Genomic DNA, 18,451 nt, shown 5'->3' on the forward strand with positions numbered 1-18,451 from the left:
TATGGCTGACCCAGGGTCCGATCCCCAACATCCCATATAGTCCCCTGAGCACCACCAGAAGTGTGATCCCTGAGTGCAGAGCTAGAAGTAACCCCTGAGTGTCACCTGGTATGACCCCAAAAACCAAAATGAACAGTGGGGTCCATCTGTCTGGGTCTCCACCATCCTCACCCACATCCCTCCAGGCCCCCTCCTGACTCACCTGCTCTGTCTCTCTCCTTTCCCCGTTTCACAACAGATGAGCGGCCAGCCTGCGAAGGAGAAGCCAGAGTCTCACCGCAGACCCCTCCTGCCAGAGCCTCTTTCCAGCAGATTCAAACTCTACGAGTCAGACTTCACCAGCCCCAGCTGGCCCTCGAGCCCCCAGGACACACACCCGGCTCTGCCCCTCCTGGAAATGCCTGAGGAAAAGGTGAGGAAGGTCTGGGGTGTTCTTGGGAGAGGTGGAGGGGTGGGGAGCAAGAGGAAGGGTGGAGGGTGGGGACGGAGATGACAGATGCTGCTTCCCAGCTTCCAGTGCCCATGTGACAGAAGTCCATGAAGGGCCATGGCAGGAGCTAGGGGCCGTGTGCCTCCAGCCAGGGCATGGCTACACTCAGCATCTCCTTGACCTTCAGAGAGAACAGTGACGTCATGGGACTATGACTTGAAGGAGAAGCCCAGACCCTTTCCTTTAGCCCTGTTCCCTGCTTATCCCCAAACGCAGTATCCCTGGGACACAGGGACACAGAGTCAGCCAGGGGCGCAGGACACAAGACCCAGGACCCGTCCATATAATCTTTTTGTTGTGGGTCAAAGGGAAAGTTTGGAGACAGTTGGGTCTTCCTTGGGCTTGTCCATTCCCTGGCCAGGGCCTGCTCTGTATATGCAGGAGCCTTCTAGGTACACAGGGACATGCCAGGCTCTTGGAATTCCCCTCTGGAGCCTTTCAAGCTTTCCAATAAGCCTAATTGCCCCCTACTGAAATCTGCCACCTCAAGTGATTTGGTACGGCGTTTTCTTTGTCTCTGTATTGGAGGTTGGTGTCCCCTGCCCCCTATTTTCCTGACATCCTCAAGAAACTTAAGTTTTCTGTTTGTTTCTGGGCCACACCCAGGCTTATTCCTGGCTCTGTTCCCAGGGATCACTCCTGGTGAGGGGCAGGGAACCATATTCCATGCCAGGGATAGAACTGGGCTGGGGTGTACACAGCAAGCACCTCCATTGTTGTACTGTCTCTCTGTCCCAGGATACTTGAGTTTTGAGGCAGATGAGTGAAGGGAGCCTGAAGCAACACGATGGTGCCAAAGAGACACATAGTGTGAGCCACAGAGCCCAGTTTCAACTTTCTACTAAGCTCCATTTTTAAAAAGCAAGTGAAATTACTGTTTCTAAAATATTTAATAGCCAAATATACATGATGACAGATTATCTCAGTATATAATCACTATAAAGCATTATTGAGATATTCAATTTTTTTTAGGGAAGTTATTTGTTTGGGGGCCATACCCAGCAATGTTCAGGGGTTACTCCTGACTCTGCACTCAGGAATTACCCCTGGCAGTGCTCAGGGGACCATATGGGATGCCGGGGAATGAATTCAGGTAAGCCACATGCAAGGCAAGATGGGGATTGAACTTGATGTTGTAATACTGCTCTGGTCCCACATTTGACATTTTTAAAAATTAAGTCTTAAAAATTCACTCCAAGGACATCACAGTTCTGAGTGGCCACAAGCCCATTGGCTTCCATATTGGACAGTGGACACTCAAGCTGACCATCCTGGCCAACATGCCCACATTGCACAGGGTAGTAATTCACCTTTGTTTTCACTCACCTCAGTGAACATTAGCATTTACTTCCATTAGGGATCTAGGTAACAAACAATAGTGAAACTAGTGTTGCCTGAGCCTTTTGTCACTGTCACAGATTAGGAGAAGCCCGTGTCCTCTCTTAAACACATATTTCTCTCTTTCTCTCCCCTCACATCTTTCTAAATAAGTTTCAATTAAAAATATTTTGCAAGAAAGAAAGAGGAGTGAGAGAGAGAGAGAGAGAGAGAGAGAGAGAGAGAGAGAGAGAGAGAGAGAGAGAGAGAGAGAGAGAGATCCTGCTATTGGGCCCGAGAGGCAATACAGAGATTAAGGCACCTACCTTGCATGTGGCCCAAACCTGTTGGGTCCCCGGCAACATATATGATCCCTCACACACCACCAGGAGTCACTCCTGAGTACAGAAGCATAAATAACTGCTGAGTACTTTTGGATGTCTCCCCAAAACCAACAGAATTTTGGTGTTTGGGCCAAATAAGGTACAGAGAATGGAGTCCTAGTTGGCTTCATGCAAAGCAAGTGCTCTGCCTGCTGTACTATCTCTCTGACCCCCCAAAAAATTTTTTTAAAGAAGAGAAATCCTGCTGTGAAGACTATATAACTGCCTGGACAGCACTAGGCCAGATGTGGAGCTGATCTTGTTCTAGGAACCAAAATTCCTGACCACCTTCCCTATTCCCAAATGTCCCTGTTCTTGAAAAACTATTTTCTCCGATATCTTACCATGCCTTTTCTGGAAAGAATCTTCGATCATCCAATGAAGATAGCCATATTGTGAAAATGGAAACCACCAAGGACAGGAGTAAAAGAAGAGAGAGCGAAGCAACGCATCAGGATTCTGCTGGCCGAAGGGGCATCAGCCTCTTCCAAGCTCTGGGCTACATCACTGGTGAGATGAAGGAGTGCAGGAGCTGGCTGACAGGTAGGCAGAGGCACACCTGTGTCCAATGGCAGCCACACGCTTCCCTTAGTCACACCTCCCACTGTTTGAGGTCTCTCCATAAATGTGGTCTACCCCAGAATCTTGAAATTCTCACTGTTGTAGAACTAACCACATTTCACTGATTTTGATTGCCAATATTTCCTTTCCGGTGCAATACATACAGGGTGACCACATTAGCCCCGTGTATGTAATTTTCCCACCCCAGAGATTGGTCATTCCTGCTCCTCTGTCCACAGCCCTTTACTAGGAACTGAGAAAATACTCAACTCCCCTTCCTGGATGCTCCAGAATTCTTCCCTCTGCTAGTTCCCTAAACTAAATTCTGCAACCAACACCTCTCTGTACCCCACTTTCTGAAGTTGGCTGCCCCAGAAAGCATCCCAGATGATGAGGCCAAATGTATGGTTCATCTAGCATACCTGGCTTCCGGTCCTCACCCGACATTTAATCCAGCAGGATGCCATCCTTCTCGAGTTCTCTTCTCCAAAGGACTTTCTCTGCTGCTCAGTGTCACACATAAAGACTAACAAATGCCCCAAAACAATAGACATGAAGACCACGAGAACCAGTCTTCAGTGGGAAGCTTGCCATTTAAGGATGGGGTGGGCGATAGGACAGAGAGAACACTACAACAATGGTGGAGGGAAGGGTCACTTGGGAAAAGGAGAGGTGACAGATTACTAAGCATGAAACCCTATCAGTAATAGTAATATAAACCACAGCTCTAAAATTTAAAAATAAAAGTACCTATAATTAGATGCAGGCTGGGGTGGGGGTGGGGGAGGATAAATAGAGATATTGGTAGAGGAAAGTGGACACTGATAATTCATGGTGGCTAAATTATATGGAGTTATCTCTCCTCCCCACCCCTTGCCTTGGAATACTTCCTGGCCAAGCCAGACGAGTGATGGACAGTGTTCTCAGGGTTTCAGCATAGCCCAGGGTCTGAAGCTCACAGGCTTGGCCCTGTGGAGACATGGGATGGTGGCCAGACTGAACAGGATCGATTCCTGGCTGTGCCTCCGGGGTGTCGTACCATACAGTGATCACCCTGGGAAGCCCAGGAGAGCCCCACTGATGCTCCTCTGTCTCTTTCAGACAAGCCCCTGGCCTTCCAGTTCACAGACTGGGTCCTGCGGGGGGTGGCCCAGGTTATGTTTGTCAACAACCCTCTCAGTGGGCTCGTGGTCTGCATCGGGCTCCTGATCCAGAACCCCTGGTGGACGATCGCTGGTGGCCTCGGGGTTGTGGTCTCCACCTTAACTGCCCTTGCCTTAAGTCAAGACAGGTAAGTCTCTTTCTGTGAGGACTCTGGAATCGTGTGTGTGTGTGTGTGTGTGTGTGTGTGTATGTGTGTGTGAGAGAGAGAGAGAGAGAGAGAGAGAGAGAAAGAGAGAGAGAGAGGCCGCTGGGGCTGAGTCTAGCCAGTATTCACCAAAAAGAATGCGTTCTTGTGTGAGTACCCAGAGTGTCCACCAAGTACTACCAAGTACCACTCACCCATCACCCTGTGCCCCCAGGGAAGCCATTGCCTCAGGACTCCATGGCTACAACGGGCTGCTGGTGGGGCTGCTGATGGCTGTGTGCTCCGAGAAGCTGGACTACTACTGGTGGCTTCTACTTCCGGTCACCTTCACCGCCATGGCCTGGTGAGGCACCTCCCCTTTCTGCTCTCAGCCTTGCATCCCTGAAGGGGTGCGAATCTCACCCTGGACAGGAGCCTGCACCGTGGTGTAGCTCACTGCCCTGTCTCACAAGATAGCCTGAAAACTCATGTTCAGTTACAACACAAAGAAGCCACTTTGAGCCACACCTCATGGGGACCCTGAAAGCAGCAGAGGTGCCCCCTTTTGTTTACTTTGCCATGCACTGCCCTTCGTACCAGCAGTGAGTGTGCATTGAGCTTCTCCTTCACGCCACGATGCACTGTGGTAGCTATTGGGGCCAAGGGGGTGGGGGGCAGTGTCCAGAAGGGACACCAGTACAATGCAGAAACTCCTCCAGGGCCTGTGAAGCATCCTGTTGGTGTCCGAACCCAAAGTCTGCACTGTGAACCCCAGGCTTCCTGGGGGTCTTCCCCCTTGTGGCCTAACCAAGACCCCAGAGCAGAAATGTTAGTTGTGGTGAAGCTTTCTTAGACTAGGATGCGTTCAAAGCATAGATCCTCCAACAAGAAGCCTCCTTGGCGATCTTGCTGAACAATCACTTTGCAAGACCAAAATAAAACAGAAACAAAGACTGGCTGTGTGAGGGCTGTGCAAGGCGTTTCCCACAGGTCATCCTTAATTCTCCTGAATCTGCAGCCAGCCTCTCGAGACCCTTTCCAGACATGCTTAAGAGCGAGCCCGCTCTCACGTGGGGGCAGCAGCAGGAAGTGGGCTGACCTCACCTCCTACCTCCTGTGCTCACACGCTCCCAGAAGTGCTGGTGGATTTTCAGCCTCTCTCCAAAATAAATACCATCCATTGGTTTCAAAGTCTGGAGTTACTAAAACCAGTTAGTTTAATTTCCTTTAAAGTACTTTTCCATTACTTTTTAATAGTGCTTGCACATAAATTACTATATTAAGAATTCCGGGCTGTCTATGTTTCTTCTTGGGGTTTCTGGTTTTCTTAACCCACTGGGGAGAAAAGCTGAAACAGTCGTTTCTTACATCCCACTGACCCCAGTTTGAATCTCTGGCACCACATGCTAACGCAGTTATTTCTGCAGAGATTTCTTTACTGGCTCCACAATGCAAAGTGAGGAGGAGGAGGAGGAGGAGGAGGAGGAGGAGGAGGAGGAGGAGGAGGAGGAGGAGGAGGAGGAGATGTATCTTCATCTACAGAGACTAATCTTCATCTACAGAGACCTCCTGGTCACAGTCGATCCACAGTAGTCCTCCCCCCGCCCCACCCCTTTCCCAATTTTGAAGGCAGATAATTACTGAGAACCCTCTCCTGAGTCCTTGGAATTCACTAATCCATTCCTGTGGTCCTTGAAACTGAATCCAAGTAGTAGAAAGCTCCCCTTCCATTTCCCTGACATTCCCAACATGTGTTTGGGAGAGCCTGTTGCTGTGTGTCAGGATTCTTTGAGGTGTCAGAGGTTGGGGGTGGCAATAACACAGAGGGGGCCACCACACTCAAGGAGCATCCCTTCTTGCCAAAGAGAGAACTAAATGCATACGTGTTTATTTAATGAGAAAAGATCATGTTAAGAGGAGGACGAATGCTTTGAAGAACACAAAGCGGGACAAATGGGACAGATGAGATAGACTTCAGCTCCAGAGTGAGTGACCAGGAAGGCCAGAGGCATTCAAGCTGTCCCCTAAATGTTGAGGCCTCCTGCCACCTGGAGATAGAGACAAATACCATGGCAGGAGCAATGACCCCAAAAGTGCAGATGTGTGAGGGGTTCAGGAGCAATGAAGGAAGAGGGTTGGCACGAGGAGAGTCGGGCCCCTCAGAGGGTCAGACCCTGTAACCTTCTTGGTTTTTATGACAACTGTAATGGGGAGCAGTAAAAGGTTTTGGTTTGGTTTGGTTTTAATTGAACCACCATGAGATGCACAGTAACATGAGTTGTTCATGGTTGGGTTTCAGTCAAATAATGTTCTGTCACCCATCCCTTCATTAATGTATATTTCCCACGACCAATACCCCCGTTTCCCTTCCACCCTGGCTTCCCCCCAGCCTACCTGTATGGCAGACACTTTTCTTCTCCCTCTCCTTTCCCTCTCTCCCTTTCCCCCTCTTTTCCTCCCCCTTTTGGCATTATGGTTTGTAATACAGATGCTGAAAGGTTTGTCCCTTTACCTACTTTCAGCAGTCAGCACTCAGTTCTTGTCCAGAGTCATCATTTCACTATCTTAGTCATAGTGGTCCCTTCTCTGTCCTAGCTATGCTCCTCCCACCACCACTTGTGGAAAGGTTTTAAGTAGAGGGGTGATAATATGGCCTCAACTTAAACAACTCAACGTGGGTAGATTTGAACTAGAGGGAGAGTGAATGTTTTGCGTATAGTGATCTGTAATCACTATTGGAGGACTCAGATGTCCATGATGATGGTGGAAAATGGTTCAACTTCCTTAAAATATTAAGGAAGGGGGCTGGAGCAATAGCACAGCGGGTAGGGCGTTTGCCTTGCACGCAGCCGACCCGGGTTCAATTCCCAGCATCCCATATGGTCCCCTGAGCACCGTCAGGAGTGACTCCTGAGTGCAGATCCAAGAGGTAAGCCCTGTGCATTTCAACATGTGACCCAAAAAGAAAAAAAAATAAATAAAATAAAATATTAAGGAAGACAGAGACAGCAAGACTCTCTGGGAGACAATGAAGGATGAGGCAGAGACAGGAAAGAAAACTCAGTGCACTCTGTGATTTGCCCAAGCACTTGGATGAATAAAGATGAAGAGGAAAGAAGACTGGTGGTAGACAATGTGACTCTAGAGTTCTGTGTGACACATTTAAGTTTAGATTCCAAGTAGAGAGCTTGAGAAACAGATAAGCACACCCAACTGGAACTTAGTGACACTGTCCAGATTTAGAAGATAATCCATCCATGAGATTAAAGAGAAAGTGAAAGAAAGGGAAGCCCTATGACAATGCCATCGGATTTTTGATATGCAATGCCTGGCAGAGGGGGGTTAGAACCAATGGAGACTTAAGAAGAAGCAGCCAAGCTAGTGAAGTGATGTGGTAGTCCAGACAGAAAGTGTTTCAGTTCAATACCAGGAGGCAAATAAACTAGTGGAGGGGCCAGAGAACAACTTAATTTGGCAAGATGGACATCCCCTGGACAAGATCACTTCTGGGGCATGTTATGAGCGCATACCAGATTGGAGTGGGGTTAACAAAGAATGATAACAGAAAAGGTATGGATAACACGGTGAAAAGCAAGATATTTTTAAGTTTTTTGAAAGTTTTAAATTTATCCAGTTTTCTATCTTGTAAATATAAATGCTTTAGGTATACTGTTACTGCATTACACTTATCAAGTAACAATATCCTTCCACCTCTGTCCCTTCCCATCCACCCCCTCTTTCCCTGGCCCTCAGAATCTTCAGTTTTATGGTCAGAGTCTAATAGTGTGTTTTCACTGGAGATTATCTATTCTCTTGATTTGTTTCTGTATCTATGCCACAGTGTGAGTGGGTCCTCTGATATTTGGAAACATGATTACTTTTTTTAAAAATGTATTTATTGAATCACCATGAGAGCAGTTACAAATCTTTTGGGTTTAAGTCTCGGTCATACAATGATGAAACACCCATCTCTTCACCAGTGCACATTTTCCACCACCAGAAACCCCAGTATTCCCCCTACCCCACACCCTCCCCCTACAGTGTGGCAGATGATGTCCACATTACTCTCTCTCTATTGAATATACATTCAATATTTCAACACCTGCTCCACCATTGTTATTTGAGATTTTTCCCCAATACTTTGATCTGCCAGAAAGGCAACATTAGACACTTTGTTTTCTATTGCTGATTATGAATAGCATATGATGTCACGTGGCTGCAGTAGTGGTCGCGTGATTTTGGAATTCTGGAATTTTAATAATAACACGATTACTTTTAAGGAGTGTTGTTGTGAATGGGAAGCTGGGGAAAGGTGGCAATAACTAGAGGGGACATATACCAAAAAGGGGAGACTTATTTTAAGCACAAGATACTATAGCATATTGAATACTTATGAGAATGAAACAGAGAAAGAGGAAATGAAGGTCTGTGACAAGTTGGGTCTGGAAATATAGAGAAAAGAACCAGTCTGACCAAGGAACAGAGACACTGACATAAATTACATGAGAAGGAGAAAGGGGTAGAATATGCAGAAATGAGACAGGAGGATCATAGATCTTAGGTTTGAGAAAATGAGCCATGCTTCATCTTGTCATGTCTGTTTTCTTGACAAAGAAAAGCAAGGTGGATAGGGAAGGCGGTAGCGGAAACTAACCAGAAGCAGACAGTGAAGATCTGAAGGAAAAGGTGACAGTAAAAATTGGTCTCTCCGTGAATTAGAAAGTTATTTTGCTGGAGTTGTGTAGCAGAGATTTGGGGAAATCTTAAAATTCCACATGAGATTCAAAGTCATAAATTCAAGTCTCACCAACCATATGTTGTGATCTCACATTTTATCATGGGCTTCCTGAGTGGCAGATGGGTAGTAGGTATATAGGTGGTTGATCCCTTAGAAGTCTCAAGGTAAGGGAAGTGAATGACCCAGAGGCAGAACTTGCACCCTTTCATTCCACTCAAAATCTATTCTTCACAAGAAAGAGGTCACAACAATACCAAAAAACCCGTAACTTCCTTTTCACCCAGTAAACCCCAAAGAAGTTCCAAGCACTTCTGCTGAACCTAAGGCTCCGTATAATGTGTGCTATAACAGCAGCCTCCTCCTGAAATGGCAGAGTTAGAAAGCATTACCTTAGCCCCAGACCATAGCCTGGAGACTGTGCATGACATGTTGCTCACGTTTGGTTTCATTTTATTGGTCTAAGAAACAAAAGTATGTTAATTATTTTATAAAGTCTTCAATTCAAAACAAGTTGTAATACTTTCAAATTTGTTTCTCAAAAGCATGGGCTTAAGTTGAACACCTTATTCCAAGTCTCAAATCAGTAGAACACTAGATGTTCCAAAGAGCCAGGCACAGCCTTATGAAAGAAAAAGAACAGTCAATGACTCAATGCACAGAGCTAAAAGGGGCCATGATAGTGATGGAACCTTTTTCTCCTCTGTCTTCAGTCCAGTCCTTTCTAGTGCACTGAATTCCATCTTCAGCAAGTGGGATCTCCCCGTCTTCACGCTGCCCTTCAACATCGTGGTGACCCTGTACTTTGCAGCCACAGGCCACTACAACCTCTTCTTCCCCACAAAGCTGGTGAAACCCGTGTCTTCACTGCCCAACATCACCTGGACAGAAATTGAGATGCCCTTGGTAAGTTACCCCACTGACAGATGAGTTGGGAGCCTAGGTTCCACCACAGAACTCTCAGCAGTTGTGGATGACCCAGGCTCTTGGCTTCTCTCGTTGCTCTCCACTGGATGAGGGTCTTAGTCAGGAAGAGTAAAGAAAGGGTCACTGTCATGCCATAGGTTCTTCCAAAAAACCCTTCCTGAAGATCGGATATGTGCTGGGGTCCTCATCAGACCCAGGGAATTCACAATATAAAGACATCTGCCCTCCTTTCATGCAGTCTACACTCCACAGAAGGAAACAGATATGAAGCAAGAGGACAGAAATGGGTTGGCAACATAGAATGGTGGCATTGAGGAGGTGGGAGTGAAATAAGATGGATAATTGGTGAATGGTTGAAATTTGGGTTTTTCAGGACAATACCAACACAAGACAGGGCTGAGTTGTGTGTACTTTCCAGATCAGGGTTCTCAGGCAGGCCTGCTTGCTCCCCACTGGAGCATCAGTAGATGTACTCAGATTAAGTTTCATAGTCAATAAAAGCATGTGAGGGTGCTCCCGGCCTGTAATGAGTGGAGGCTTGGGAAGGGGGCGGGGGGGGGGTGACAGTGTACAGACGGCCCTTCACTGCAGCAAAGTAGCTTCTAATCCAGATGGTAATCATGCCAGACCTGAGGCTCCTGCTTTTTATCCTCCCCTGACAATCTTGCAGATATGTGTCCCTCCAATCTCTAGATGTTGTAGCTAACGGGGTAAAATAAGGGCTTAACAAGATTAAGTATGCATACCTGGGAAGTTAGGGCCTTGTTAATGAGCACAGAGATAGTTCACAGTTAATACAAAGGCAACCATTATGTCCAACACTCTGCCAAGCCTTTAATTTATTAACTCATTTCATCCTCATAATAACCCAAGAGTGTAAGTTCAATCATGAATCTCACTTTATAGATGAGAAAACTTTAAGGCACAGAGCTGGCTGCACAAAACCAAACTACAGCTAGTACCTCAGCTTAAAACCCAGGCACCCAAGCTTTGAACCATCAACTCTTCCAGTCCTGACAGGCATCCCCACAGAAAGAATTGTCGGAGGCAAACCTTCAACTTCTTGAGACACCCTGAGAGTTGGAATGTTCTTTCCATTCCCTAGAAATTCATCTCCCTTTATTGTTCACTCATCTCTGCTTTCTAGAGAAATCCAGAATCATTATTTCCAGGATCTCAATTACCTATCTAAAAACACAACGTATGGGGCTGGAGCAATAGCACAGCAGGTAGGGCATTTTCCTTGCACGCGGCTGACCCGAGTTCAATTCCCAGCATCCCATATGATCCCCTGAGCACCGCCAGGAGTAATTCCTGAGTGCATGAGTCAGGAATAACCCCTGTGGGGACTGGAGCAATAGTACAGTGTGTAGGGCATTTTCCTTGTAACAGCCGACCCGGATTTGATTCCCAGCATCCCATATGGTCCTCTGAGCACTGCCAGGGGTGATTCCTGAGTTCAGAGCCAGGAGGAACCCCTGTGCATTGCCAGGTGTCACCCAAAAAGAAAAAAAAAAGGAATAAGCCCTGTGCATCGCCGGGTGTTAAAGAAAATAAATAAATAAATAAATAAATGAAACACAACCAATCCTCAACTTCTGTTTGTGAGATCTGAGTCTTCATCAATGAGCCCTCCTCAATGCATGCTCCAGCTTCATAGTAGCTCTACTGCTGGGTGCTTAACTCTGGAGGTATCCATCCCTGTGGGGTAGCTCAGGCCCTCCGAAGACAGCCACACTCTAAATCTAAGCTATGAGAGACGGAAAAGACCTTTCCCCTAGGAGCAACCAAACCCAAACTTTTCTCAAGTTTTGTTAGGACCCAACATGGTAGAGTTAGGGTCTAAATGAAAGAAATGAAAAAGGTAGAGGCCTGTTCTTATGGGAAGCCCACCTCTCCCATGGAAAACAGCTGGGCTAGACACAGGGACAAAGCCAAGAGCCCCGAATGTTGATGAAGTCATTACCCCCCTGGCAAGTCAACTCATTGCCTCTGGGGCACCAACCCGCTCTCCCTGAGCCCTGCCAGGAACGTGGTCCATGAGACCAGGCAGAAGCATGCAGCACTGCCAGTAGTAAGCAGGCCTTCCCACCCCACACCATGAGGCTGAACCGCCTCACTAACACTGAGAGCACCAGAACAGAGAAGGTCCAGCCAACAGATGCCTCTTGTTCACCTTCCAACTAAACAAAGAGTGGCAGGATCCAAATCCATTTATCCGGACACCCTGACTCACCCTTTGAGCTCTCACCACACACCACTCTGACCACAGGCTCCACCTCTTCCACACAGAGTTTACAGGAATCCACAGCCTGGACTCCCCCTTCTTCAAAACAATGGAGGGAGTGGCTTTCCTTCAGCTTAACTGGGCTGGGTTGCTCTCAGAGGATGGTTCCCGAGCCAGGAAGAGGTCGGTGTTCAGTAAATTTCCAGGTACACCTGAGTACCCTTCCCACTAGAGTACACCAGGAAAGCCTGTGGAGGGGAGGCCCCGGGGCCACAGATCACCAGGCTAAGCTCTGGATGCGAGAGGACACTTCCTTCTCCACCCAGGGCTCCTTTCCAAGGCAATTTGTTCTCTCGTTCCTCTCATTCTTGGCTGCTTGGGCTTAAAAATCAGTGTTCCAGGAGAGGAAGGGGAATGTTAGAATCTGCTCGCCGTCCTGCATTCCTCAGCCTTTGGGAAACGTGACCATTTGTTGAATACCTCTGTTTCCTGTTCCCCACAGCTTAGCTGGGTTTCCTGGGCAAACTATGCTCAGAGTTCCTATACGGGTCAGAAGATGACTTAAAGAGCTGGAGGACATGCTTTGCATGCAGGAGCTCCTGGTTTCTTACCTCACACCATATGGTCCACTAAACACCGCAGGGCCTGGCTCCCCCCAAATAACGATTTGTTAAAGAATCTTTCCTTGCTCCACTTCCCTTCATCCTCCTAACTCCTTTGTTGAAGATTAGATGCCCTTCAATCTGTGGACCTCTCTCTGGACTCTCAATTCTTTGCCACTCTCTGAGAGTCTCCCTTTATTCTGGTAGCTACAATCCCCCTTACAATAACCATATAGCATACTTCAAATTTGGGGAAAGAAAAGAGTTTGAATAGTTTTAATGTGGTAAGAGGCCTAGGAGAGTGGTCTTCTTGTGTTACACAGGAATGGACCAACATATAGAGTGCAGCAGAGCCAATAGGCTCCTGCTGACACAGAGGCCCCTGAAACTCTCTTGGAGCCGCCCAACTCCAGAGCTCCTCTAACCTACACGTCTTCCTTCTTTTCTTTGCACCCTGAAAGAACTCCCAGGTTGATATGGGATTTCCAGCCTGGGAAGGAAAATAATTCACCTGACCCCACAGCCCACAGTCAGTGCACTGTCGCTTGCCGACTCTCAGCTCTGGGGATGCAGGCGCGTTATCTTCTCCAGAGTTCTCTCCAAGGACTCTCGGGAGCAGGGGAAGTATCCTCGCCTCCTTCTTGGTCCCCACATACTGAGTGTGTGGCAGACACCAAAAGAATAGAGTTCAAGCTCAGAAACTAGAATGGTCTTGATCACCAATAAACTGGGTGACTTTAAGGTCAAATCAACCATCAAGACAGCCAGAGATAGGGGCTGGAGCGATAGTGCAGTGGGTAGGACATTTGCCTTGCATGCGGCCAACCTGGGTTCAATTCCCAGAATCCCATATGGTCCCCCGAGCTCCGCCAGGAGCACTTCTTGAGTGCAAAGCCAGGAGTAACCCCTGTGCATCGCCAAGTGTGACCCAAAAAGAAAAAATAATTTTAAAAGATAGGTAGAAATCAGGGCCAAAGCAATAGTACAGTGGATAGGGCACTTGCCTTGCACATGGACAACCCACGTTCAATCCCCAGAACCCCATAAGGTTCCCCGAGCCCACTAGGAGTGATCCCTGAGTGCAGAGCCAGGAGTAAACCCTAAGCACTGCTGGGTGTGGCCCCCAAATAAAACTGAATGTAATAAAACAAAAATTAGATTTTTTAAAAGAAGAAAAAACGATAGCCAGGGATCTGTCCAATGTCCCTGTGACAGTTACTGGCTTTCAGAAGGTCTAGAGGGAATTCGAGTGCTTTGAAAGCCCCAGTGGCAGGGTGCCTCTCCTCCTCTGCAGGAATAACCCCCCCCTGAGGCCTCCACGCATGCCCCTGTGAAAGAGCTGCCTGCTTTGCAGGAGGGGTGCTGGAATGCCTGCAGGGTGGCGGGGTGAGGAACCATTTGTTACAGCGTGTGCCTTCCCATGTTCTGTCACACACCGGAGGGCACAGTCATCCAACTTCCAGCCTATTAGCTCCTGCAGAAATGGCTCCTTCCGGGCCCTGGGGCCTGGCCATTAGGATCCCATGCTCCAGTGACCGGATTCTGTTGACTTTGTAGCTGCTACAAGCCATCCCCATCGGGGTGGGCCAGGTGTATGGCTGTGACAACCCCTGGACGGGCGGTGTGTTCCTCGTGGCCCTGTTCATCTGCTCACCACTCATCTGTCTGCACGCCGCCATCGGCTCCATCGTGGGGATGCTGGCAGGTAAGCCAGCCCGCTCCACAGGGAGGCTGGGGGGCATTCTCCTGGAGTGTTTCCCCCAGACTCAACGAATTTCCAAGCCTCCTTCTCTTGGCTTTTGTTTCTAAGCAGTGTTTGGGTGAGGGGTTTTTCTCCCGCCCCTCCACCCCCAACTTGAGCCTACAAAGGGAGTGACTAGCAACTGCAAGTGTGCAGAGCTGCAAGGAGTGTGCAGACCAAGTTGGCTGCAAACTGAACCCCCAGGGCCAATTGGGGAGAGCAGGAGTGGCTGGGGAACAGAGTAGATCCAGCAGCAAGAAAAGACACGGGCCTTGGAAACCAGATTGCCATTGACCAAGGGGGATGTAGTAGTGCCACGTGTATGTGTATGTATGTGCAGATATTTCTATCTGAATATGCAGATTGTTGACTTATTTCTATATTTTTCAAAAATAACTTGGTAGCAGAACTTTAAAAACAACAACCACTTTAAGGGCCAGAGGGATAGTATGGAGGTAAGTTGTTTGCTTTGCATGTGTCTGCCTTGGCCACGGCCCTAGTTCAAAACCCAGGCACTGAAGATGGTCCCCTGAGCACCACCAGGGGTCGCTCCTGAGCACAGAGCCAGGAATAGGTTCTGAGCATCACTGGGTGTGACTCCAAAACTTAAAATGTAAAAAAAAAAAAAAAAAAAATGGAAGTAATTTTAAACTTACAAAGCTTCTAATATCTATTAGTCACCTCCTACTTTATTTGCTGCAATATTTCTTTCTGCCTATAACACCATGTGCCATAGATCATCTTTCTGCAGAAGTTTTTCTATTAAAGTCCTTTTTGGTGAAATTTCAGCCACCGGGGCCAAAGGAGAGCACCCTCCCCCGCCCTTCTTCCTGGCTTCTCCCCACTCTGCATATATCCACCCTCCATGTTAAATCGTCGCTGTTTGGAAACCCACTGGTCTGTCCTTGCTGTGGGGGCTCCCCTGATGGGTCCAGACAGGGTAAAAAGTGAGACCACCCTGAGACCTGGCACCACCTTGGGGTAGCCTTTTGTGCTAGAACACAGAGCCGGTCAAAAAGACTCCCACCACACCTTGTTCCACAGCCCTGACGGTGGCCACGCCCTTTGAGAAGATCTACCTGGGCCTTTGGAGCTACAACTGCGTCCTCTCCTGCATCGCAGTTGGCGGCATGTTCTACGCCCTCACCTGGCAGACCCACCTGCTAGCCCTCGTCTGTGGTGGGTATTTGGGAAGGCTGGCACTCAGCTCCTGGTCTCCCTGACCCCCTTAGATGGAATGGGGCAGCCAGAAGTCGGGGTTCACCTTAGAGAGAGATGGGCCAGCATCTGGGGCTCCCAGGGGGTTAGGGTCAGTGCTGGGCTCCTGGACAGTAGAAATATTGCTGAGCTTCCTTGTCAACGTACACAGCGCTGGAAAGTGTATGAGGAAAACACGGAGGCCTTTCCTCATGCCCTGGCGTCAGCAGTCCTGTCCACAGTGTCTCTTCCTTCAACATTTCTAGGGTTCCGATAGGCCTTAGGTTAGTCCAGGAAGATTCGGTGATGTTCGCCTCCTCGTGAAGCCACAGTGTAGCAGAAGAGAAGTAATGATATAGATATTGATGAAGCCTGTAGCAGTGTCCAGCGGGATTGCTGGGGAGAGGCCATACCTGGGAGCACCAAGCTCTCTGAACGCCCTGACCCAGCACCATGGGAGCCTGCTTCTCTTGGAGTCCAGAGATAATGGACTCTTTTCTTATGTTGTATTTCATTTAGACGAAAGATGGGAGTGAGACGAGAGGTAGAGCAGAGGACATGAGCGGAGCCGGGGTCTGCAGAGGGGTGGGGGTCAGCCGACTGTGGGAGGAGGGAACAGGAGAGAAGGAGCAGCTCTGCAGCCTGCCTGGAGGAGGCAGGCGGGGTGGGAAGATATTGTGTTGCAGTAGTTTTGGGCTAACACTAATGTGTACTGATTTAGAAACAACTTAGAGTACTGATTCAGGGAGGCAGGAAGGGGGTCCCACCTGCACCCCTTCCCGCCTCCCTGAGTCAGTACACTAGGTTGTTTCTAAAACTAAACATCCCCTGCACCCCAACTCTATGCAAGGCTTCCTGCAGGGGGGCTGGGGAGGCCCGAAGGATATGAGTGTTTTCCTCTCAGGCCCCGGTGCAGGCAGTCCAGCGGGGAATGGGCCACATCCACACTCAGAGGTGGCTCAGGCAGGCAGGTGGATGGGCTGAGGTGCAGCGCGGACACTCAGAAATGGGCTGCAGGAAGCAGGGGGTGCCCTTGCTCTTGGGGTGAGGGATCTGGGGCCCTGGGACGTGACTCTTGACAGGCTTGTACCTCCACAGCCCTGTTCTCTGCATACATGGGAGCAGCCCTCGCCAACATCATGTCTGTGGTAAGTTTGGAATCTCCTGCCCTGCCCTGAAGTGTCCTACCCTGGCCAGGGCTTCAGACAACTGGGGACTTGTACTTGCCTCCACGACTTTGTCAGGAATTACCCAGGGCCCGTGCATAGGACTGGTGATTGCGTTGATTGCATGCTTGCACCTCTAAAGGATGTATGTGAGGGGGCTGGAGTGATAGCACAGCGGGTAGGGCATTTGCTTTGCATGTGGCTGACCCGGGTTCGATTTCCAGCATCCCATATGGTCCCCTGAGCACCATCAGGAGTAATTCCTGAGTGCAGAGCCAGGAGTAACCCCTGTGCATCGCCAGGTGTGACCCAAAAAGCAATAAATAAATAAATAAAGGATGTATGTGTATGTGTGTGTGTGTGTGTGTGCGTGCGCGCGTGCATGCACATGTATGCAAGGGACGTATAAGCACAATAGCAGTGTAACCAGCAGAAAACACAGACAACAAGATGGAGGGACTTGTTTGGGGCTAGCTGAGAGGGTCACTCCTAGGTCTGCTTTCAATCCCACCATTAAAAGAATCTGAGTGGGTACCAAGACTTAGAGCATATGCTAGGCCCATGTCTTAAATGTACAAAGGGTAGGGCTCCTCACTTGCAGGTGGCCAACTCAAAGTTCAATCCCAGTGCTCCACCTGGTCCCGTGAGCCGTCCAGGAGTGACCTCTGAGCACAGAGCCAGGAGTATGTAATCAGCTGCTGCTCTCCCCCAATTAATGGGAAGTCTCTTTCAGTGATTAGTAAACTGCAAAATGACATTTCCTAGTGGACAGGAATTAAGTTGGATTCCTGTATATACTGTAATCTCACGGAGCAAGCATTTCTAGCCAAAAACAAAACAATAAAACAATTTTTTAAATTAAAAAACTAATTTGACTGTTCCAAAGGTACTAACACCTCACATTCCTTAACCTATCACTGTGATATTAGCAATCCAGGAACCGATGCCATCACTAGGGGCAAAGGTGAACCCTAACCCTGAACCCTGAACCCTAGCAGCCGCGAGGGCCCAGAACCATTCTCTAACCCCGTGCTTTTCTTCCCAGATTGGTGTGCCTCCCTGCACCTGGCCCTTCTGCCTTTCCACCCTCATCTTCCTGCTGCTGACCACCAGCAACCCCGCCATCTACAAGCTCCCGCTCAGCAAGGTCACCTACCCGGAGGCCAACCGCATCTACTACCTGACTCTGAGGAACGGCGAAGAAGAGAAGGCCCCCAGCGGTGACTAGCCAAGTTCCAGGCAGAAACGCTCTTAGCCTGGACGTGGTTTCTGTGCCCCTGGTTTCAGCTCTGGCCCCTCTGCTGCTGCTGTCCCCGCTCTGCCTCTCCTTGCACCTGGGTGAAACCGAGCATGTCCGTAACTTCCTTTCCCTCTCCCCTCTCACTCACGTCCTCTCTCCGCTCACATCACTGGCACTGTCCTTTGTGCGACGTTAGAGAACATCGGTGACAAGTGGGCTAGACCTGGGTTTGAAACGTCATCAACTTGAAACAGAATCATGGAGGTTTTCTCCTTGGGGAAGCTGAGTAGTTGCAGGCTGACTTGGGGAGGGTGAGAACTCGGAGCCACATGAGAAACTGGCGGGGCTGAAGTCGACGGAGCCCTGGAGGTCACATGCAGCTTTGTAGAAAGGAGGGATTTTAGGAGCCAGGGGCAGAGCTCAAGTGGTCATGCTAATGGGTCGGGCCCTGAGTTCAATCACCAGCACCACATGTCCCCCAATCACCATGGGGGGGTAGCTGTAAGGGCCCCTGAACCCCAAGTATTAGCCACTATTTTATTTAATGAAGAATGTTTAAACTGATAGAGTTTTAAAA

General features: G+C 48.8%; 1 protein-coding gene across 1 annotated transcript; it reads left to right on the forward strand.

Moving 5' to 3' along the window:
* Positions 1-238: 238 nt before the first annotated feature.
* On the forward strand, positions 239-17,862 carry LOC101555886 (urea transporter 2). Its single transcript, XM_012932180.2, has 9 exons — positions 239-412; positions 2,553-2,733; positions 3,853-4,042; positions 4,275-4,403; positions 9,488-9,680; positions 14,088-14,235; positions 15,316-15,450; positions 16,567-16,616; positions 17,680-17,862. The coding sequence occupies exons 1-9, from the start codon at positions 239-241 to the stop codon at positions 17,860-17,862; spliced, it is 1,383 nt and encodes a 460-aa protein (XP_012787634.2).
* The last annotated feature ends 589 nt before the right edge of the window (positions 17,863-18,451 follow it).

This window comes from Sorex araneus, chromosome 2 (genome assembly GCF_027595985.1).
Source record: "Sorex araneus isolate mSorAra2 chromosome 2, mSorAra2.pri, whole genome shotgun sequence".
In the NCBI taxonomy this organism is placed as follows: Eukaryota; Metazoa; Chordata; class Mammalia; order Eulipotyphla; family Soricidae; genus Sorex; species Sorex araneus.